The sequence below is a fragment of the Sus scrofa genome, chromosome 8 (assembly GCF_054392235.1).
Source record: "Sus scrofa isolate SSC_HxYL_T2T_F1_AM1 chromosome 8, Sscrofa_HxYL_maternal_Yorkshire_Landrace_v2.0, whole genome shotgun sequence".
NCBI classification, from domain to species: Eukaryota; Metazoa; Chordata; class Mammalia; order Artiodactyla; family Suidae; genus Sus; species Sus scrofa.
This window is the reverse complement of record NC_139390.1, coordinates 66,132,810-66,157,064: the sequence shown is the minus strand read 5'-3', so window position 1 is coordinate 66,157,064 and position 24,255 is coordinate 66,132,810. Positions and strand designations below refer to the sequence as shown.

Genomic DNA, 24,255 nt, shown 5'->3' with positions numbered 1-24,255 from the left:
GCACATCCTTACGAAGGCTATGTCAGGTTCTTAGCCCACTGAGCCACAGTGGGAAGTCCAGATCCTCTTTCCATAGTCTCACTATCCTCTCTAACTAGAGCTTGGAAGAGTTTTCAGCATTCAAGGACTCATGTGATTTTATTGGAAATCTTGGATGATCTCCCATCTCAACGTATTTAATCTTATTCACCTCTGCAAACTCGTTTGCCATGTTAAGGTCACATTTCATGAATTCTGGGGATGAAAATCAGGATGTATTTTGAGGTGGGGGGGCAATATTCTGCCTGACATGTATATGAAAGCTGAAATAGTAGAGAATGAGCCCCTTATATACTTAATATTATTGATTAATTTAGGCAGAACTTAAGCATTTATTCAAATAATGCTTTAATACCTTAAATATGAGGTATTATATGAAATATGAAAATAACTATTACTCTGTCAATAATGATGACTTGACAGCAAGCCCATTAAAATCTTTTTTTCCCAACCATCAGGAAATACTGCACTTTCACTCTAGTGGCTGTGTTGTATGGAATGCCCTTTTATTGTGGAGAAACAGCAGAAACTTATAGGGGGAGTCTTCTTGTGTATGGAGCTGGCACTAAGATGTATTCAGTACAGTGAATTAAAACTGTACACTGTTTCTCATAGTGGTACTTCTATGATGGCGATCAGGTGCTAAAATACTATTAATAGTACACTTTGACTAAGTTCTAGGTAAATACACTTATATGGGCTTGCTTGCCTAGAGGCATAGTACTATTTTTTTCAGGAGAAAATGTGCAGTTTTTTTTTTTACAACTGTGTTATAAATAAGCACCAGCTTCTTGTCAGTTAACAACAGCCTGAATTTATAATCCCTGTTTGGGAAGGTAAAGATAGACACACACATAAGAGCAGGCAGAGTAGAATAATGGACTTAGACCTTGATTGGAGCCCTGAGCTCAAGCTCGACTACTGAATGGCTGCAGGAAGAAATTGAACTAGATGGTACCCAGGTTCTTCTATTTGGGGCATTCTTTGTCTCTAATTTTTTCTTTATTATTATAGTAGATTTACAATGTTCTCGCAATTTCTGCTGTACTGCAAAGTGATCTAGATGTATATATATGTATATATATATATATATATGTATATATATATATATATATTCTTTTTCTCATATTATCTTCCATCATGTTCTATCCCAAGTGATTGGATATAGTTCCCTGTACTATACAGCAGGACCTCATTGCTTATCCATTCTAAGTGTAATAGTTTGCGTCTAGACTCCCAATCCATCCCACTCCCTCCCTCTCCCCTTTGGCAACCGCAAGTCTGTTCTCCATGTCTGTGAGTCTGTTTCTATTTTTTTTTTGTTTTTTGTTTGTTTGTTTGTTTTGTATTTTGTCTTTTTGCTTTTTAGGGCCACATCTATGGCATATGGAGGTTCCCAGACTAGGGGTCTAATTGGAGCTATAGCTGCCAGCCTACACCACAGCCACAGCAATGCCAGATCCAAGCTGTGTCTGTGACCTACACCACAGCTCATGGTAATCCTGGATCCTTAACCCACTGAGTGAGGCCAAGGATTGAACCCACAACTTAATGGTTCCTAGTCATATTAATTTCCACTGTGCCACAACAGGAGCTCCTGTTTCTGTTTTGTAGATAGGTTCATTTGTACTATATTTTAAATTCCACATATAAATGCTATTACATGATATTTGTCTTTCTCTTTCTGACTTACTTCACTTAGTATGAGAATCTCTAGTTGCATCCATGTTGTTGCAAATGGCGTTATTTTGTTCTTTTTTATGGCTGAATAGTGTTCCATTGTGTATATGTACCACATCTTCTTAATCTATTCATCTGTCGATGGACATTTAGGTCATTTCCATGTCTTGTCTATTGTAAATAGTGCTTCAATGAACATGTGAGCGCATGCATCTGTTTAGTGAATGTTGTGTCTGAATATGTGCCCAGGAGTGGGATTACCATATCATATGGTAGTTCCATATTTAGTTTTCTGAGGTACCTCCATACAGTTTTCCATAGTGGTTGTACCATTTTATATTCCCACCAACAGTGTAGGAGGGTTCCCTTTTCTCCACACCCTCTCCAGCATTTGTTATTTGTAGACATAAATCATGCCCATCTTGACCTGTGTGAAGTGTTACCTCATTGTAGCTTTGATTTGTATTTCTCTAATAATCAGTGATGTTAAATATTTCTTCACGTGCCTGTTGGCCATCCATATGTCTTCTTTGGAGAAATGTCTATTTAGGTCTCCTGCCCATTTGTATTTCATTTCTTTACTGGCAGAAATCAGAGACAACTGCTAACCCTATTCCATAGTGACAGACTTAGGCTTCATGAAGAGCTGCTATTGCAGACTGGTCAGTCTTCATTGTAACTGTTAGGCTGCATCTCCTCAGCCCGTCGTCTGTCCTGTATCTTTTAAACTTCAAAAGCACCACCATCTCCATACCATGATCTCTGGGTATCAGGAATTTCAAGCACATCTAGGGCTAAGTTGGATGAGTCTGGAGTATGTTTTTCCTTTAGCTGTAACTCAGATCCTTGATTATACTGGAAAACATGACCATTAAGAATTGTTAATTTAAAAAAAAGAGAATTGAATAATTAAGATTGAATGAAGGAGTTGAACATTCTACAAAAATTTATCATTCTAAAAAATACTTTTTGAACATCTGTGTGCCAGGCACTATTTTAAGTAGACAGTAAATAGACACTATCTCTGTCTTTATGGAGTGTATATAATAGTAGAGTGGGAAATACATAACAAACAAATAAGTCAGTAAATCTTACAGTATATAAAGAGGCAATAAGTGCTAGGAAAGGACAAAAATAGCAGGATAAGGGAGATAGGATTGGGGGTGAATGTCACAATTTAAAATAGGGAGTTAGTAAAATGGGAAAAAGACAGTCTTTTCAGCAGGTATTGCTGGCAAACCTCCACAGCTGCATGCAAATCAATGGAACTAGAACACACCCTCACACCATGTGCAAAAATAAACTCAGAATGGCTTAAAGACGTAAATATAAGACAAGACACCATCAAACTCCTGGAAGAGAACATAGGCAAAACATTTGCTGACATCAACCTTATGAGTATTTTCTCAGGTCAGTCTCCCAAAGCAATAGAAATTAGAGCAAAAATAAACCCATGGGACCTCATCAAACTGAAAAGCTTTTGCACAGCAAAGGAAACCAAAAAGAAAACAAAAAGACAGTTTACAGAATGGGAGAAAATAGTTTTGAATGATGCAACTGACAAGGGCTTAATCTCTAGAATATACAAGCAACTTACACAACTCAACAGCAGAAAAGCCAACACCCCACTTGAAAAATGGGCAAAAGACCTGAATAGGCATTTTTATTTTTATTTATTTATTTATTTATTTTTATTTTCCCACTGTACAGCAAGGGGGTCAGGTTATCCTTACATGTATACATTACAATTACATTTTTCCCCCACCCTTTGTTCTGTTGCAACATGAGTATCTAGACATAGTTCTCAATGCTATTCAGCAGGATCTCCTTGTAAATCTATTCTAAATTGTATCTGATAAGCCCAAGCTCCCGATCCCTCCCACTCCCTCCCCCTCCCATCAGGCAGCCACAAGTCTCTTCTCCAAGTCCATGATTTTCTTTTCTGAGGAGATGTTCATTTGTGCTGGATATTAGATTCCAGTTAGAAGTGATATCATATGGTATTTGTCTTTGTCTTTCTGGCTCATTTCACTCAGGATGAGATTCTCTAGTTCCATCCATGTTGCTACAACTGGCATTATGTCATTCTTTTTTATGTCTGAGTAGTATTCCATTGTGTATATGTACCACCTCTTCCGAATCCAATCATCTGTCGATGGACATTTGGGTTGTTTCCATGTCCTGGCTATTGTGAATAGTGCTGCAATGAACATGCAGGTGCACGTGTCTCTTTTAAGTAGAGTTTTGTCTGGATAGATGCCCAAGAGTGGGATTGTGGGGTCATATGGAAGTTCTATGTATAGATTTCTAAGGTATCTCCAAACTGTTCTCCATAGTGGCTGTACCAGTTGGCATTCCCACCAACAGTGCAGGAGGGTTCCCTTTTCTCCACAGCCCCTCCAGCACTTGTTATTTGTGGATTTATTAATGATGGCTATTCTGACTGGTGTAAGGTGGTATCTCATGGTAGTTTTGATTTGCATTTCTCTTATAATCAGCGATGTTGAGCATTTTTTCATGTGTTTGTTGGCCATCTGTATATCTCCTTTGGAGAAATGTCTATTCAGGTCTTTTCCCCATTTTTCCATTGATTGATTGGCTCTTTTGCTGTTGAGTTGTATAAGATGTTTATATATTCTAGAGATTAAGCCCTTGTCGGTTGCATCATTTGAAACTATTTTCTCCCATTCTGTAAGTTGTCTTTTTGTTTTCTTTTTGGTTTCCTTTGCTGTGCAAAAGCTTTTCAGTTTGATGAGGTCCCATGGGTTTATTTTTGCTCTAGTTTCTATTGCTTTGGGAGACTGACCTGAGAAGATATTCATGATGTTGATGTCAGAGAGTGTTTTGCCTATGTTTTCTTCTAGGAGTTTGATGGTGTCCTGTCGTATATTTAAGTCTTTCAGCCATTTGGAGTTTATTTTTGTGCATGGTGTGAGTGTGTGTTCTAGTTTCATTGCTTTGCATGCAGCTGTCCAGGTTTCCCAGCAATGCTTGCTGAATAGACTTTCTTTTTCCCATTTGATGTTCTTGCCTCCCTTGTCAAAGATTAATTGACCATAGGTGTCAGGGTTTATTTCTGGGTTCTCTATTCTGTTCCATTGGTCTGTCTGTCTGTTTTGGTACCAGTACCACACTGTTTTGATGACTGTGGCTTTGTAGTATTTCTTGAAGTCTGGGAGCGTTATGCCTCCTGCTTGGTTTTTGTTTCTCAGGATTGCTTTGGCGATTCTGGGTCTTTTGTGCTTCCATATAAATGTTTGGATTGTTTGTTCTAGTTCTGTGAACAATGTCATGGGTCATTTGATAGGGATTGCCTTGAATCTGTAGATTGCTTTGGGTAGTATGGCCATTTTTACAATATTGATTTTCCCAATCCAGGAACATGGAATATCTTTCCATTTCTTTACATCTTCTTTGATTTCTTTGATTAAAGTTTTATAGTTCTCGGCATATATAGGTCCTTTACCTTCTTGGTCAGGTGTATTCCGAGGTATTTGATTTTGTGAGGTACAATTTTAAAAGGTATCATTTTTTTGTATTCCTTTTCTAATGTTTCATTGCTGGTATACAGAAATGCAACTGACTTCTGAATGTTAATCTTATATCCTGCCACTTTGCTGAATTTATTAATCAGTTCAAGGAGTTTTGGGGTTGAGTCCTTAGGGTTTTCTATGTATAGTATCATGTCATCTGCATACAGTGACAGTTTTCTCTCTTCTCTTCCTATATGGATGCCTTTTATTTCTTTTGTTTGTCTAATTGCTCTGGTCAGGACTTCCAAATCTATGTTGAAGAGCAGTGGTGAGAGTGGGCATCCCTGTCTTGTTCCCGATTTGAGTGAGAAGGGTTTCAGTTTTTCCCCTTGAGGATTATATTTGCTGTGGGTTTATCATAAATGGCTTTGATTATATTCAGGAATGTTCCCTCTATACCCACTTTGGCGAGGGTCTTGATCATGAATGGATGTTGGCCTTTGTCAAATGCTTTTTCTGCGTCTATTGAGATGATCATATGATTTTTGACTTTTTTTTTGTTAATGTGGTGTATGATGCTGATTGATTTGCGTATGTTGAACCATCCTTGTGAACCTGGGATGAACCCAACCTGGTCATGGTGTATAATTTTTTTGGTATGTTGTTGGATTCGGTTGGCTAAGATTTTGTTGAGAATTTTTGCATCTATATTCATCAATGATATTGGCCGATAGTTTTCTTTTTTGGTGGTATCTCTGCCTGGTTTTGAAATGAGGGTGATGGTGGCCTCATAGAATGTCTTTGGGAGTATTCCTTCTTCTTCAAACTTTTGAGAGAGTTTAAGGAGGATGGGCACCAATTCCTCTTTATATGTTTGATAAAATTCACCCGTGAAGCCATCTGGTCCTGGACTTTTATTTGTGGGGAGTGATTTTATGACCTCTTCAATTTCATTTCTAGTGATGGGTCTGTTCAGTTGGTCTGTTTCTACTTGATTCAGTTTTGGCAGGCTGTAAGATTCTAGAAAATTGTTCATTTCTTCCAGATTGTCAAACTTGTTGACATATAGTTGTTCATAGTATTCTCTTATGGTTTTTTGTATTTCTGCTGTATCTGTTGTGATTTTTCCTTTTTCATTTATAATTTTGGTGATTTGGGTTCTTTCTCTCCTCTTTTTAGTGAGTCTGGCCAGGGGTTTGTCAATTTTGTTCACCTTTTCAAAGAACCAGCTCTTGGTTTTATTAATTTTCTCTATTGTTTTCTGAGTCTCTATTTTATGGATTTCTTCTTTGATCTTTATAATTTCCTTCCTTCTGCTGACTTTAGGACTTTTTTGTTCTTCTTTTTCTAATTCATTTAGGTGGAGGGTTAAGTTGTCAATTTGGGATCTTTCTTCTTTTTTGAGAAAGGCCTGGATTGCTATAAATTTCCCTCTGAGCACTGCTTTCGCAGCATCCCATAGGTTTTGAGAGGTTGTGTCTTCATTATCATTTGTTTCAAGGTAGTTTTTAATTTCCTTCTTGATTTCCTCATTGACCCACTGGTTTTTTAGTAGCATGTTGTTTAGTCTCCATGTAGTAGGTTTCTTCTCTTTCCTTTTCCCATGGTTGATTTCTAATTTCATGGCATTGTGGTCAGAGAAGATACTTGAGATAATTTCTATGCTCCTAAATTTATTGAGGTTCGCTTTGTGTCCCAATATGTGGTCGATTCTTGAGAATGTTCCATGAGCATTTGAGAAGAATGTGTATTCTGCTTTTTTTGGATGTCGTGTCCTGAAGATATCGATTAAGTCTAACTTTTCTATTGTTTCCTTTAGGATCTCTGTTGCTTTATTGGTTTTCTGTCTAGAGGATCTGTCCATTGATGTGAGGGGGGTATTTAGGTCTCCTACTATGATTGTATTCTCATCAATATCTCCCTTTATGTCTGTTAATATTTGTTTTATGTATCTGGGTGCTCCTATATTTGTTTTATGTGTCTATATTTGTTTTATGTATCTGGGTGCTCCTATATTTGCTCCTATATTCGGGGCATATATGTTCTCTCCTTGGATGGATCCCTTAATCATTAAATAGTGTCCTTCTTTGTCTTTCTTTATGTCTTTTGTTTTAAAGTCTATTTTGTCTGATATGAGTGTTGCGACTCCTTCTTTTCTGTCTTGTCTATTGGCGTGAAATATTTTTCCCCACCCTTTCACTTTCAATCTATATGTATCTTTTGTCCTAAGGTGAGTTTCTTGTAGGCAGCATATTGAAGGTTTTTGCCTTTTTATCCACTCAGCCACTCTGTGTCTTTTGATTGGGGCATTCAGTCCATTGACATTTAAGGTGATAATTGATAGATGATTATTTATTGCCATTTGAACCTCGTGTTCCAGTTGATTCTATGGTTCTCCATTCGTCCTTTCTTTTTTTTTTTTTTTTGGTTGGATGGCCTCCTGTTGTTATCTGCTTGAGTGTATTTTTTTTTTTCATTTTTTGCAAATGCAATATTTGGTTTTGGCTTGTGGTTGCCCTGTTTTTTAAATATGCTAACCCCTTCCCATAATTGTGTGTTTTAGCCTGATGGTCCTGTAAGTTCAAACCCTTCATTACTATATTAAAATTAAGAAGAGAAACATACAAACAAACAAAAAGGGTTATTTACTTCCTAACATCCCTTGCCCACATTTTATGGTTTTGATGACTCTTTTTTTTTTTTTTTTTTTTTTTTGTCTTTTTGCTATTTCTTTGGGCCGCTCCCACGGCATATGGAGGTTCCCAGGCTAGGGGTCTAATCGGAGCTGTAGCTACTGGCCGACGCCAGAGCCACAGCAACGTGGGATCCGAGCCGCGTCTGCAACCTACACCACAGCTCACGGCAACGCCAGATCATTAACCCACTGAGCAAGGGCAGGGACCTAACCCGCAACCTCATGGTTCCTAGTCGGATTCGTTAACCACTGCGCCACGACGGGAACTCTTGATGACTCTTTTTTATTTTTTTCTTTTTAATTTTATTTTGTTTGAAGCATGTTCATGATTAAATCTGTATGCTGGCTTATTTGAGTGACTGCTCTCTGATTGCGCTTTCCTCAGTCCTAGTTCTTCTTCTTCTTCTTCTTCTTCTTTTTTTTTTCTTTTCTTTTTTCTTCCCTTTCCTTCCTTTTTTTTTGGTTTAGAGAAGCCCTTTCAATATTTCCTTTAACCTGGGTTTTGTGTTGCTGTATTCTTTAAGTTTTTGTTTGTTGGGAAAAATTTTTATTTCCCCTTCTATTTTAAATGATATTCTTGCTGGATAGAGTATTATAGGTTGCATATTTTTTCCTTTTAGCACTTTAAATATCTCTTGCCATTCCCTCCTGGCCTGTAGTGTTTCTGTAGAGAAATCAGCTGATATTCTTATGGGGGTTCCCTTGTAGGTAACATTCTGTTTTTCTCTTGCTGCCTTTAGGATCCTCTCTTTATCACTAACTTTTGCCATTTTTATTATGATGTGTCTTGGTGTGGGTCTGTTTGGGTTCAGTTTGTTTGGGGCCCTCTGTGCTTCTTGTATCTTGAACCCAGTATCCTTTAGATTTGGGAAGTTTCCATCGATAATTTCTTCAAATATATTTTCCATCCCCTTCTCTTTTTCTACTCCTTCTGGAATTCCTATTATGTGTAGATTGGCCCGTTTTATATTATCCCATAGGTCTCTTATATTGCTTTCCAGTTTTTTGATTCGGTTTTCTGTCTGTTGACTGGATTGAGTGATTTCCATTATTCTATCTTCCATATCACTGATTCGTTCTTCTGCATTATTCATTCTGGTTTTTACTGCCCCTAGTTCAGTTTGCATCTCTGCAAATGAATGTTCTAGTTTTCCTTGGCTCCTCCTTATATTTTCTAGTTCCTCTCTGAGGGTATCTGCATTACTGTTCATGTCTTTTCTTAATTCCTTCAGTATTTTCACTGTTTCTCTTTTGAACTCCAGGTCTGTCTGACTGCAGAGATCTGTTTCATTGCTGACTGTTTTAGGTGAGTTCTCCTGTTGGTTTGACTGGGGGTGGTTTCTCAGCATCTTCATCTTGCTTGTTGTTTTCTTTCTTCTGAGGGAGTTGTACTCTCTGTTATCGGGCAGTGTTTGCCTTGTCACTGCCGTGGATTATTTCCTGAGGGCTGGCATTGTTGGTCAATCTTTTTTTAGGCAGTGTGGCTTTTCTGGAGTGTTGATGGGGCTAACAGTGTTTCTTTGAAGCAAAGGAGGGCTTCCTGAGGGCAGACAGGACTGGGAGGTCCACCCCACGATGGTAGCAGATTTCACTTGGTCATGCAGAGCTTGCTCTGGTGTTTTTAGGCTGTGGGGTTCTTGCAGGTGGTTGGCGGTGTTGAGCAGCTGTTCCTCAGGAGTGCAACACCCCCTGGGGGCTGGAGCAGCTATCTGGGTCACTGAGAACCTAAGAGTCTCTTCCCTAGGGCAGCCCAACTCAGAAGGACAGCCTGAGAATGTAGGTGGATCTTTTCACAATCTGGCCGAGCTTGTTGCAGCTTTTCTGGGCTGCAGGGGCTCTTCCAGGGGGCTGGTGGTGCTGAGCAGTTATTCCGCGGGAGTGGGGCACCCCCTGGGGGCTTGGGCGGGTAGCAGGGCCACTGGAAATCCAAGAGGCTCCTCCCCAGGGCAGCCCGACTCAGAAAGACCGTCTGAGATCTTTTCCCGACGCAGCCAGGCTTGTTGCAGCTTTTCTGGGCTGCAGGGGGTCCTGCCTGGAGCTGGCAGTCCTATGCAGCTGGTCCACTAGGTCTCAGCACCCCCTGGGGGCTTGGGCGGGTCGCAGGGCCGTTGGAGGCCCAAGAGGCTCCTCCCCAGGGCAGCCCGACTCAGAAAAACCGTTGGAGAATTAGGCCGATCTATTCACGGCCTGGCTAGGCTTGTTCTAGCTTTTCTGGGCTGCAGGCCTTTTCTCGGGGGCTGGTGGTGTTTGGTGCTGCTCTGCGGAAGTGTAGCCCCTCCAAAGGGCAAGCAGGCCTGTGCAGGAATATCCCCTGCGGTGGTAGGCTTCAGGCAATTGTTGAGGCCAGCCCTCCTGGATGGCAGGCAGCCCCAGGTCCGTGAGAGCGTAGGGGGTGGCGGGGGTGGGGGAAGGGAATGCACTGGGAAGCACAGCTTTCAGCTAGCTAGCGGGCCTGTAAGCTTGCTGTGGCGTGGGGGGTATTCTATAGGGACCCACCCCTTCTTCTCTCCCCTCCCCAGCACGGGTGCAGACCAGGCTCTTCTCCCAGGTTCCCTCTGATGTGGCTTTCCACTTCCCCGCCCCTAGAGTATTGTTCCCTTCCTCTGCGACAGCTTTGTTTTCTAGTCTCCCAGGCAGTCTCTGCCCCGTCAAATGGTTTCTAGACCTCCCAAGCAGTTTCCACTCCGCCTCGCCCCCCTAGCCCGGGGACTAACCTCTGGAGCCGAGGTCTCGGTGCCCAGCCCCCACCCAGGTGTCTCAATTTTTGGTGACTGTGCCCGTAGTTCAGATGGTCCGTTGGGTTCTTGATCGGCTTTTCTGTACTCCAACTTACTGCTACACTCTTCTCTGCATCTGGAGATTTCTCCGGTTTGTTTGATCTTTCCCCTGGTAGGTGCCTTTCCAGGATGCGGGAACCCTTTCTCCTCCACAGTTCCCTTTCAGGAGTGCCCGTCCCGCTCGGATTCACCTTCTCTCTCTCCTCTGTTCTCCCGTTCTGCCCAGTAATGTCACGAACTTCTTGCCGTTATTGGAGTTTAGGTTCCTCTGCCAGCGATTGGTTGCTGTTCTGTGTGAGTCATTTCTTCTGTAGATGTGCTTTTTTTGTTGTGTTTGTGGGAGAGGGCGAGCGTGTCTCCCTACTCCTCCGCCATCTTGTCCTCTCTCTGAAAAGGCATTTTTATAAGGAAGATGTACAAATGTATATCAACAAGCACATGAAAAAATGTTCAACACCACTGATAAGTAGAGAAATGCAAATCAAAACCACAGAATACCACCTCACACCAGTCAGAATGGCCATTATGAATAAGTCCACAGATAACAAATGCTGGAGAGGGTGTGGAGAAAAGGGAACCCTCCTGCACTGATGGTGGGAATATAAGCTGGTATAACCACTATGGAGATCAGTATGGAGATACCTTAGAGATCTATACATAGAACTACCATATGACCCAGCAATCTTACTCTTGGGCATCTATCTGGACAGAACTTTCCTTTGAAAAGACACATGCACCTGCATTTTCATTGCAGCTCTGTTCACATTAGCCAAGACATGGAAACAACCCAAATGTCCATCGACAGATGATTGGATTAGGAAGATGTGGTATATATACGCAATGGAATACTACTCAGTCATAAAAAGAACAAAATAATGCCATTTGCAGCAACAGGGATGAACCTATAGACTCTCATACTGAGTGAAGTATGTCAGAAAGAGAAAGACAAATACCATAAGACATCATTTATATCTGGAATCTAATATACAGCACAAATGAACTTTTCCACAGAAAAGAAAATCATGGACAAGGAGAATAGACTTGTGGTTGCCAAGGGGGAGGGGGCTTGGTGGTTGTGGAGCTTGGGGTTAATAGATAGAAACTATTGCCTTTGGAATGGATTAGCAATGAGATTTTGCTGTGTGGCACTGGGAACTATGTCTAGTCACTTATGGTAGAGCATGATAATGTGCGAAAATAGAATGTGTACATGTATGTGTAACTCGGTCACCGTGCTGTACAGTAGGAAAAAAATTTCATTGGGAAAAAATCTATTAAAAAATAATAATAATAAAATAGGGAGTTAGATCAGGCTTCATAGGAGAAGTAAATTATGAGCAAAAACTTGAAATACTTGAAGGAAGTAGCACATGGATATCCGCAGGGAAATTGTTCCAGGCAGAGGAAAATAACCACTGCAAGGGCTTAACATGGGAATATGGCTGGTGTTCTCAAGAAAGAACTTGGAGGCTGGTGTGGAATGAGAAAACTGGGGAATAATAGGGGATGTGGTCATAACATTGTCTTGGCCATATTGTGTAGGAGTTTGTTGGCTATTGTTTAGAGTTTGTATGTACTCCAGACAAAATGGTGAATCATTCAATTTTCCTGAGCAGAGAAAAGACAAGATCTGATTTCCTTGTTATGCTTATTCTGGCTGCTGTGTTGAGAATAGGCTGTTGGAGGCAGAGGAGAAGCAGAAAGAACAATTAGGAAGCTTTTGCAATAATCCATGTAGGAGATGAAAGGCTTGGACCAGTGTGGTAGCAGTAGAGGTGGTGAGAAGTGGGCAGTTTCTGGATATGTTTTGAAGATAGAGCCAGTAAGGTTTACTGATTGATGTGCTATTGTGTAATAGGGAAAGAAGTCAAGGATGACTCTGAAATTTTTGGCCCAAGCAATCCAAAGATACAGATCAGAAAGATTGGAGTCTAGTTTTGGAAAAGTGAGTTAGATATCAAGTACGTAGTAAGAAATAGGAATTAGAGTTCAGACCTGTCTTTGGTCTGGAGATATAAATTTTGGAATTACTGGCAAAACATAGATACACAAGGCCGCAAGACTTGATGTAAATCCCCAAAGGCGTGAGGTAAGGAGAAAGGAGAAGACCATGTGAACTGAATCCTGGAGCGAGCCAATGCTAAGAGGTTGGGAAAATGAAGAAAGATTAATTTAAAAAAAAGGCCAAGAAGGAACAGTCAGTGATACCAGAGGAAGGTATAAGAATATTATATCCTGGAAGCCAGAAAAAAAAGAAAGTATATCAAGAAAGAAGGAGCTAATCTTTTTTTAAAAAATGTATTTGTTAGATCCGCTAATATCAGGATTTGGTGAGTGATGTAGTTTAATGGACAAAGTAACCTTGATAAGAGCAGTTTCAGTTGTTTAATAAGGGAGAATGAGAGGACCAGAATTAAAGACCATGAATTTCAACATTTTGAGGGAACTTAGTTTCCAAGGGGAGTGGCAAAATAGTGAAACTGGGTGAAGTTCAACCATTTTTTTTTTTAAGGGGAAAAATGATAGCATGTTTGTGTTTGGGTAGGAAGGAAACAAAAGAAGAAATTGATAATTTTGGGGAGAGGTGAGAATTGCTAAAGCGGTGTATTCAGGTAGGTGAGAGGAATGTGAGCTAGTGCAAGGGTGAAAGGGTGACAAATTAGGGGCCCAAGGATTGGATCTGGAGCTGTGCTGTGCAACAGAATGAGAATATGAGCTACGTATGCAATTTACTTTTTTCTAGTAACCACATTTAAAAACTGAAATTAACAGATGAATTCATTCTGTAATATATTTTTCCAATATACTCAAAACATTCTCATTTCCACATGTAATAACAATTATTAATGAACAATTTTGCATTCTTTATTTTGTAGTAGATCTTCAAAATTCTGTGTGTTTTTTACATCTACAGAACATTTTAACTTTTCATCAGAATACTTAATTGGTATTTAGATGTCAAAAAATTTAACTGTTCAAAGTGTAAATTTATATGCACACGTGTTCCAAACCTATTTGATACTTTCCAACAACCGAATTGAGTATTCAACTTTAAGTTGAAATTTACATGAAGTAAAATTTAAGATTCAGTGTTACGTTTCTTGGAGTCACTGGATGCATTCAAGTGCCCCATGGTCACATGTTGCTAGTGGCTGTAACGTTAGACAGGATGCTCCCATCCTCAGGCAGGATGGCAGAAGATGTTGAAGTAGCTGGTGGGAGGAAGGTAGATGTGGTAGAGCAGGTATGCTGGGAATTCTCCTTTGAATGTCCCAGTTTCCTTAGTAAAGTGTGAAACAGTATCACTGGCTTAAGATAAATATGTGAATCTGACTACATCAGGAAACAGAGTCGAACACAGTTGTTTCCAGAGTCTTGCTAATGAGTTAGAATGGCTAATCGCAAGGAGGCAAACACCAGCAGAAAACTATTTCACCCTAAGCCTAAAGGAGGAAGGAAGGAAACAGTGATGGCTGGGGAGCTACCCTTCTGAAGCTGTGGACTTGGGAAAATGCAGAGATGGGCAGAACCTCAGCCCACAGCAGGCAGGGAGCACGGCCCTTTTTCTTCTGCCCTTTGATATATGGCCAAAGACTCCTAGTTTACACACTGGGAAGCAGGGCATCAGGGTCCAGGGAGGTGCATTTATAGGAGGCAATTTGCAAAGGGCAGAGCAGCAGGGCATAGGAGGTTGGAATGAATGGAGACCTTGGCAATGTGGGGAGGAAGTGTAGGTTTGAGGAAAGAGAAGTTGTGAAACAGTTGTCTAGAAAAATGAGTAAATGAACTAGGATGGTTCTCTTCTCCTTTCAGCAAGCATGTATTAAGAGCCTACTGCATGCAGGATGCCCCTTGACTTGTTCTAAGTCCTTGAAATAGAGTGTTGAAAAAGACAAATATCTTCTTTATCCTGCTAGCGGGGGACATAGGCAGTAAATAAGTGAACAAATAAAATGCAATCATAGTGATAAATTCTGCTTAGACAATTACAGTATTTGGAATGGGATGGAGGCTACACCAGGGTGGACATCTTTTAGTTATATTTGAACTTGTCTCTGAATGATGTGACGGAAGTAGGCATGTGAAGATCTGGGGAGGAATATTCGTGACACATTAAGCACAAAGGCCCTGGGACAGGAAAACTCTGATGTCTTGGTGGAAAACACACAAGAACAGTATGAACAGTTCCGAATTAAGGGGAAGCACCATGCAAGGTGAGATTGGAGAGGTAGATGGCAATTGACGATCTTTTTCTTACTGTTGTTCTTGTAAGTGCAAAGCCTTGGTTGATTTTATCGAAGGGTAATTGCTGATATGATTTCAGAAAGACTTTTACCCTGGCAGCTGTGGAGGATGCACCAAACAAGGGAAAACTGAAACCAGAAATGGAAAAGAGCAGAGACACGGGCTGTTGCAGATGTCCAGAGGACAGTGATTTGGATGAGGTTAGTAGCAGCGGAGGTGTGGATACTGTTGTTGGAAATCTAGTTTTGAATAAGTGATGGAACTTTCTGGCTTTGCTTCTTTCTTCTCTACTTCCTTCCTTTCTCAAATGCTCAATAGCAGGGTGCTAGTACTAGGGATCCTAAGATAATTATGGTACATTTCCTGACCTCAGATCAGTCCAGCCAGTGGAGGGAAGAGAGCTGGAAGGGAGTGAGTGTGCAAGAGCAGACTTGTAAATGAGGATGTGTGCCTCATGGTAAATGTGCTACATTATAACACCTTGAAGAGGAGAGTGATAATTCTGCTGGGGCAGACATCCAGGACGGAGAAACTCTTTGGAGAGAAGGTAATGCTTGAGCTGAATTTTGAAAGATGAGTAGGTGTTTGTTTGCTAGGCAAACAAAGATGGAAAGAGTGCTCCTGGCAGAAGAATCAGTGAATGCAAAGGCCAGGAAGCATGAAATATCCTGGCATTTTTGAGGAACTGCAAGTCATGCAGTTTTGTATAGTTTGAGGTTGAGAAGAGTGGGTGGATGAGTGGGTAGAAGGAAATGAGAAGCTAGACGAGAAACGCATCTGAAAAGGTAGGCTGGGGACTGTGTACTGATTTCTTCTATGCTCTGAGGAGGAGATTGGGCTTGGTCCCATAGGCAAGTGAGAGTCTTTAAAGGGGTAAATAAGGGAGCTTTTGATTAGGTTTGATTTTTTTAGCAGCATGGAGGATGGATTGGGAAGAGGGCAAGACAGGAGATAAGTCAGATTTTTTAAAAAAAATTAGTAACTTGATTTGTATAAAAAATTGTTATTAAATTAATAATTTATTACAACAATTCATTTAATATTTTTTCTTTTGTTACATTTATATAATGGTAATTAAAATCAGAGAAACTTATTTTTGTCTACATGTGGTATTATTATATAGAAAATGTCCAATTTCTGTCATAATTTTTAGAGAATTTGTGCAGCTGCATGTTGAGACCTGCCAGCCAGATGGTCCCTTTGACATTTTGTGAGCTTGTGACTAAAACCCACAGGAAGCTCTTTTTCCCTTCACTGATGTTGGAGAGTAGTCCAGTTAAGATAGCATCTATGTTGATATTATCAACTACAGCCTTAGTTAGTTCTCAGTGAGTCAGGTGTGCTTAGAAGTTGCAGCAACCAAACTCCACCCAAAGCTGGTGGGTTTAGGTGTGAGTCATATGAACACCATGTAGAGATACGTGTATTGTATAATGAAGACATCACTAAAAATGAGAGAGAAAACTGACTCAAGGTCAGTGTGTCCTTGGAAGGCCAACAGCATATTACTGTTACTGCAACTACTCATATTTTTATAGAATTTTCTAGGTCACAAGTTATCTTTCCAAATACTTGGTAATCCCCATAGTATGGAAAATGTCCACAAGATAGTTATTTTCTTTCGTCGTATGTGATTCTGTAACACCAGATACTTTACACTTTAGTGAATGTCAAGTGACAGAACAAGATCAATGAAAACAAAATCTGGTCCTAGAACACAGCCAATACTCAATGTTTAAAATTCTCACATGCTGGATGAAGCATACGTGAAAAGTGGAATATAGCAGAATATCTGAGTACCTCTTTTCTTTGAAGTTCAGTTGGCAAAGTTTCAGGAAAGGCAGGGAAAACACTGGTAGAATTCCGAGTTGCACAGTCCTAAACCACCACAACTCTAGATAAATTAGAAGCAACTATGGCTGAAAAATCAGGCAAGGGATGTCAGGTTTGAGTCAGCTTTATTGGCAGAAAGCGCCACCCCTCAGTCTAGAATGCAACTTCTTCAGGCGTGGTTGAGACATTCACCAAAATAGGATCAATTTTAATTGTCCTCAGGATGGAAAGGACCATCCTGTCAGTTCAACATCATCATCTTCCATCTTTCTCCTACACAAAGACTTTGGTTCTTCTTTAACACTCAAGAAAAATGTCATTGTTTCCTTGAAGCCTGGATTCCAGTCTAATGAGAAGAGATAGTTTCTCCTTTCTTGTGATAGGCACTTCTAAATGTTAAATGAGTACAGCAGTAGTATCCTGAAAAAGATAAACACACTTATCTGCTCAGATGTCTTTATATTCTTACACATTTAGGACACTTTAATCTGAAGACAGAGTTAATTTGAAATATCTTAAACTTTCTTTTTCTCTTTCTGGTTCCATTTCAGTTCAGTTTCTCCTTTAAATACTTCTCTTTCTTCTAAGTACTGTCACCAGACAGTTATCATATTCAGATGCTTTAGTGAGGATTTTTATTTTCATTTGCATTCTCTGGTCAATTTTGAGATGGGTGTCTGCTTTGCCATGATTAGTATGGAAAGGAAGCAGCTGTGAGTAGGGAAGTGCTAGCAATGAGGATTTTTGCTTTTTATTTTTTTGCTGTTGGTAGAAATTGTCTAAATAACAGGTGTCTATCCTCATAAGTGTGAGAACATGTTATTTTTATCACTATGAGGGCCAGATCCAGCCTCTAGGTACTCATCTGAACTCAGAGAGAAGTCAGCTGTACTTAGAGCCCTGAGAGTAGATTTCACGTATGTATTTCTGTGTTTTGCCCTTCAATTGCTTCCATATGTAAAAATTCTATTCCTTAAGCATTTCTACCAACCTTTGCCACAGATCTCATGAATATAAACATACCATTGGCTTTGACATAATACCAAACTTCCCTTCAAAATGAAAACAGACTATTGGCATTTAGCACCTACAGTTCTAAGTAACAGATGAGGTAAGCCCAGCCATTCTGAAAAACACAAACCCTCTGTCACTCTTCTCCTACCCAGCCCTGAAAATGCCTGATGCTGGGCTGAAACACTTGCACATTCCAAAGATACATAAGAAGTATTTTATGCTAGTGGCAATGCACTAGTTGCAACATGCAAGATATTAAAACCCTTTCTTATTCATTATTTTAATATAAAGTGACTGATTATGTGGAATGGGAAATCCTAGTGTGTGAATGCACAGGAAAGCACAGAGCCGTGCTCCATGCATGACTCTGCTTGACACATTCAGAGATCAGATGGCATAGCAAATTGCTCTCCTTCCAATCATTTAGGTCATAGCCCTCACTCGCTGTGAGTACATAGCCTTTTAATTTAGCAGTGCAGTTTCTCTACCTAAAACAGCATGAGCCAAGCAAAGTCTGACTATAAGAAAAACACAATGTACTGATTGCTACAGTCCCTTTGGCATGTTTTGCTGAGCCATACTGTAAAAGGAAAAAGGAATATGACTACTAGGTGCCACTGGGCAAGTATAGAGACAGAATTCAAAAGAGATATAATGATGATTCCCAACTTATTGAAGATGGAATGGATGGATGTATATTTCATAATCTTTGGTACCTAATTCCAGGAGAGATTACATTTTTCATTTAGATTTAAATTCCTTGCTGCCAATAGCAAGTTTTGGCATACTTAAAAGCATGTTTAACTAGCATGTTTGGCATGTTTAAAAGCATGTTTGGCATGCTTAACAGTGCTATGCTCATTGTAGGCATTCAATAAATGTTTTACTTGGTTTGAAAGCTTTATCTAAAAATTAGTTCTCTAGCTAATATATCTTCTATTGACAGTAGTTACCGAGAACAGAAGTGGTGTCTTTGTGTCATCTGTTTTATCAAAATGCTTTATGCATCATAGTCTCTTAAATATTTTTGAATTGAATTTTATTGTATTAAAATTAAAGAAGTTTTTGTTTCCAACAAACTTAGATTAACAAGGGGCTTTCATATGCATCTAGTTTTTATTTATTTTTTAGTGTTTTCACAAATATGTAAATTGTGCTGCTTAGTTGGGATTTGATTTGTCTCTATCCCTCAACCACCCCAATCCCAATATAAAACAATATTTTGCTCTACCACAAAAACAGAGCCTGAATTTTTCATTTTTTTCCATCCCAATTACTGTTAGCCTAGTCTGAGCCACTTGGACACTCTCCTTGAGGATTGTAAGCCTCCCCACTGGCTCCGGTCCTACACTCCTGTCCCCCAGCCCTTGATCTCAGACACTGTGGCTGGAAGCATCTGAAAAAGAAAAAGAACAAAAATACAATTTCATTCTCCAGTCTGACATCCTCCACTGACTTCTGCTTTGACACAGAATCAGGTCTGAGGTCCTTACTGGGGCCCATGAGGAACTCTGTCTTTGGCCCCTCCTTGTTCACCTCCCTCTGCCACTGTCCTGCTGCCCCATCATCTTCATTCTGTTTTTTCAAGGGTCTGTGTTTGGTCTTCCTTCTTCAGGACCTTGGAATTTGCTCTTCCTTCTGCCTGATGTGCTCCTCCTTCACATTTTTGTGTGGCTAGATACTTGGCAAGATTCAGGTCTCAGCTCAAAGCTCACTCCCTCAAATGGCTTTTGCTACCCTACTCTCTGAACCCTTGTGTCATCCCCTCACTGCTGTGTCACCATGGTTTATTTTCATTATAGCACCCATCCTCATCTGATACTTAGTTTGTTTTTTGTCTTTCCCCTTCAACTAGGATTTAAATTCCAAGAAAGCAAAGACTTTGTTGGTCTTGTTTATACCAGTATATAGAAACATTAAAAAAAATTGTTGAATGAATAAACATTAATTTTTACAGGGAAGATTTTGACTCTAGCAAGTAAGGAAACATAATGAAATCATACTGCTTCTGTTGATTCCCTTTAAACAGAACATCCTATTAAAGATCATTTAACTTATTTAAAAGTACTTATTCCTCAACTGTTTTCTTTTGATATGTTGGGAATTATCCTATTGATCCAAACTTACAAAATATAGTTCTGAAGACTTTTATGTATTCAGAGATATAGAGAAAAGATTCAAGAGATTTGGCTTTGAGTTTCTCTCTATATATACAACACACACACACACACACACACACACACACACACACACACACACAAGTACTGTTTTCCAGTGTAGAAAAAAAGGAGTGAGTGAAACCAACCACTTTCTAATTTGGTTTAATGTTTTCAAATATCTTGATCTAAATTTCAAGCTGGAGAATACATAAATGCATGTACATACAAATGCATATATACATTTATGGTTATGTATTTATATATATAAGTGTGTACATATATATATATAGTTTGTTCATGACATGTTAATAAAGAATTATTAGATGGTACAGTACCAACAGAGTACAATGTGCATTTATGATTCTTATTAACATGAAAAACTTGTGAGAAACAGAGTAAAATTCAGCAACAAAAAGTACAGAGCAGTATGTTTTAGAATAAAATGAATTATTATTATTTTTACCCATTTAATTACCTAAAGTCATTCTAAAATATTTTATGCTGGGTTTATATATTATGGTAGGTAGTTGCATGTATAATGTGGTTTTGGTTTAGTTTTTTTTTTTTTTTTTTTTACTAGGACCACAGCATACAGAGCTTTCCTTACTGTATCTCCCCATCCTAATATGTCTCTATACCACATGCCATACTATCTGAAGTTGCACCATTGCAGAGTCATTATATTGGGCTTAAGTCTTATTATTCCGGGTCCTTCTTTGAGACATCACTACTTTTTTTTTCCCCAAGTAGTTTGTCAGAGCTCTGGGATCCTGATCTCAAACTGTAAGGATGGTAGAAAGAGAGACACAGCTGGATGGTACTGGAATGACAGACGTTGCCAGGGAGATGGGTCACATATGGAAGTGTGAGCACCCGCTGCCGGGAGGGTGTGCAGCAGTCAGTAAAAGCAGAGTGTGGCAAAGATCGGCCAGCAGCTGCTGAAGACAAATCCACCTGCTTCAGGCAGGCCCTGTCATCACACTTCTTTTGGTGCTAAGCCCAGATCTATAGGGACTGATTAATGCTGAGTACCTTCTGGTTTGTACATTTTATGATCCTACTCGTTCCCTACTATCACATTCCCTCTCTTAACTATAGTCCCACACTGGTGACCCATTGTCATCTTATCTCCTGTGATTCCTGATCCTTTTCCTCCATACTCATACATCTGGCTCTATCCTATCTCGTAATTAGGTAACCTTTTTATCTGGGGCACCAGAATTTCTTTTCTTTTATATTTCTTAAAATGAAAAGACCTGAATATATGATTCTGTCAGTATGAGCTCTGCTTATAATAAATTGAACTGCCAACCTGAATGAAACCTACATCCATATAAGAACTTAAAGATCAGAGTTTGAAAGTAGGCAGTAATATATTCAGCCAGCTTTTGAGTACTTGGGATTGGCATCAGGAACAAAGGAGATTACAGAAAAAAACAATGCATCCAGGAATACAGTGAGAAGCCGCAGGCAGAGTATGTAAAGTATATGATAAGAGAAACCCAAGCAGGTGGTGAATGAAGGAAGGACAAAAGACCCTGCCCACCTTCATCCATCTCCCATTAAATAAAACAAAACCAGAAAAGAAAACAAAAACTGTGAAGATAAAAGGGGACAGAGAGAGATCAAATGTAAAACCTCACTTAAAAAAAAAAAAAGAGTGAATTTGATATGCAAAAGTAAACTTTTTCCTGGCCTCATTACTTCCATTCTGCCAACTCTGCATTATTTATTTCTACCAAATTAACTTGCCTAGATCCCAGCTATGATTATGTCTTTCATATGCTTAAAGTGGGTACACACAGACATGCATATGCACACACATACACATACCAGCATTTCACCAAATAACATCTTTCCCAGGCTTTCAAAAACCTTTGCTTTGTCACTCCGTTGAGTGGTACTGGTATTAGTGGCAAAATTTCTCTACTTGTTCTTCCCAGATGGCTAGCAGATATAAACTCCGTCCTGAAAACCCCTTAATATTCATCATTGTGTTGCCAGTGCTAAACCCAGTGCCTGGCCTGGAGTAGAGCAAGTGTCCTCTCCCCCTACTGCTTCAGAGCTTTTGCTCATTCACGTCTGTTTGGGAGGCTTTCTTCCACTCATCTGTAGATACCATAATTATACAACTTTTCCAGAACCATTTCAGTTAGTTTTTCATAATTCTACCCAAGTGGAATTGTTATCATTTCTATAGTGCTTAAAAATACTTTTAGTACCTACTTCCATCTTCTCCCTATGTAATAGTTTTCTGTACTATTGTCTTTCTGCCTAGGAGACTATAAGCTTTTGAAAGGTAAAGACTATTTCTTGCTTGTGGCTTCTAATACAGTTCTTCGTACAAATAAATATACTTAGGTTTTCTTATACTGAACCAGTGAATTGACCAATAAGGAAATAGGGAGAAGAGGCTCTTAGTTTAAATAAATTGTTGAGTTCTGAACCCACTCTGGGTTAAAAAAATTGTATTTATTTATCTATTGCCTTGTTAGTTATTCTTGCTTCTAAAGATAAAAATATGTTTCTGAGAACTCTGCTATTTATTTGTACAGAGTTAGGAATTTAGGATGATTGTCGTATCTTCCAAAATAAAAGACTGTATGATTCATCTCTCAGCTGTCTTCCTAGGATAAAATATCCTTCCTGTTAAAGATAAAACAATGTAAAACCATCACTCCTGAATTGAGACAAAATGTTAAGTAAAACAAGATGCTGGAAAGATGCTCCTGAATTTAGTCCACATAAAATGTGCTTCACACTGTTTTGTGAGTTTGTGGAATACTGTGTAACTTGGCAAAAAGAGTTAGAACTTCTAACATTTAATTATAGGACAGAAGTACCATTATGGGTATTGTCACAAAATAATATGCTAATACCATGCAGAGACAGAGCATTATTCGGGAACACTGATAGAATTGTTCTTTTAAGATACACAAAACCCATTTGTGCTGCCACCACCTTGTCAAGACAAGACAGTAGTCCTCCCCCTCAGGGTGTGTTTTTGTTTTCCCCACACTAGTGTTTCTGTATACCACTGTTTCCCAATGTTTCTCAGTCTGTGAAACATCTGTGACCTTGCCAGGACTGGTAGATGGGATTTGGATAAGGGAAAACTGAGGAAGAAAGGAGATGACAGCTAGCAGCTGCAAAAGTTTGCAAGCATACACATAAATAGCACATAATTCTGGCATCATTCCTTCTCACTCCGTGGAGCTATCACCTCTTCCATTGTCTACATTCTACCCTCCACCTTCTTGGTTTTTGAAAAAAAGACAAAGAGTTAGGGAGGAAATGCAGAATGTCAGTAAAAGAAGAGGTCCTAATGTACCTCTCTGGAAAGAGTGGTCTGAAGCAATATTTGTCACATAATAATAAAAAACTAAGCAAACTCCTAACTTAAAAACAACTTAGCAATTGCTATTATGAATTATGAAAATTTATTTATTTATTTATTAGTCTTTTTAGGGCTATGCCACAACCACAGCAATGTCAGATCTGAGCCATGTCTGTGACCTTCACCACAGCTCATAGCAACGCTGGATCCTTAACCCATGAGTGATGCCAGGGACGGAACCTGCAAACTCCTGGATACTAGTCAGACTCGTTTCTGCTGAGCCACATGGGAACTCCTGGTGAAAACATTTTAAAAGCTCTTCACATCTAAATGTTTTCTCAAGTCTTGTTAGGTAATAATTGAAGAGTCAATGACTGTTTTATCATCTTTGCCTTTATGCTTTTCAAAATGTACCAGTTATTTTTATCCCCCAGTAATTTTGCTGTGTAAAGCTGCTGGATACACTTGCTATGTTAGAGGAAGGGTTATATTCTTCATCCACTTTCCCATCCAGCACTGGGTATACAGGCACTGAACTAGTGATGATAAAGGAAATGTTGTTGGCCTTTTAAAACACAACTGTTTGGGTGCCTCTCTTGACCATGTGCAAATGTTTTAATACATGCTTTCTACCGGCTCAAAGTTTCAAGCCACAGCATGCATTTGACATAGCTATTCCTCATTTGCCAAATCAATTCTTGCTCTTTCTCTTAACAAAGTCTCTTTCCAACAGTTCCAGGAAGATTAAGCTGACTCGCTCCAGGTTACACAGTTGATTTGTTTTCAGAGCCAGGTCTACAATCTATGTCTATTGACTTCTAATCCAGGGCTCTTTTGACTAGATCACTCGGCCTCTTGGTTTGTAAAAGGATATATACTATTCTCTGGTGACAGACCCTAAATATTAAACATTTCTTCAGAGAAATTTCAGGTTCTTAAAATTAAACTTTGCCAGTAAAATATTAAGCTCTTTCTCCTCTGTTGCCAATATTTGTTTTCTTGG

The 24,255-nt window shown here is 39.4% G+C and overlaps 1 protein-coding gene across 4 annotated transcripts in view; it reads left to right on the top strand.

Annotated features, from left to right (window-relative positions):
- Window positions 1–24,255, top strand: part of LOC110262110 (uncharacterized) — a 476,065-nt gene that overhangs the window by 2,629 nt on the left and 449,181 nt on the right. For 3 of the 4 annotated variants that reach the window (XR_014812609.1, XM_084972344.1, XM_084972345.1), the window contains exon 2: window positions 14,989–15,109. The exons of the other annotated variant lie outside the window; for it this stretch is intronic. Coding sequence is in view for 2 of the 3 variants with exons in the window: in XM_084972344.1 (XP_084828470.1) it covers window positions 14,989–15,109 (121 nt within the window). In the remaining variant the exon portion in view is untranslated. The remainder of the gene's footprint in view (window positions 1–14,988; window positions 15,110–24,255) is intronic. 4 annotated transcript variants of the gene reach the window in all.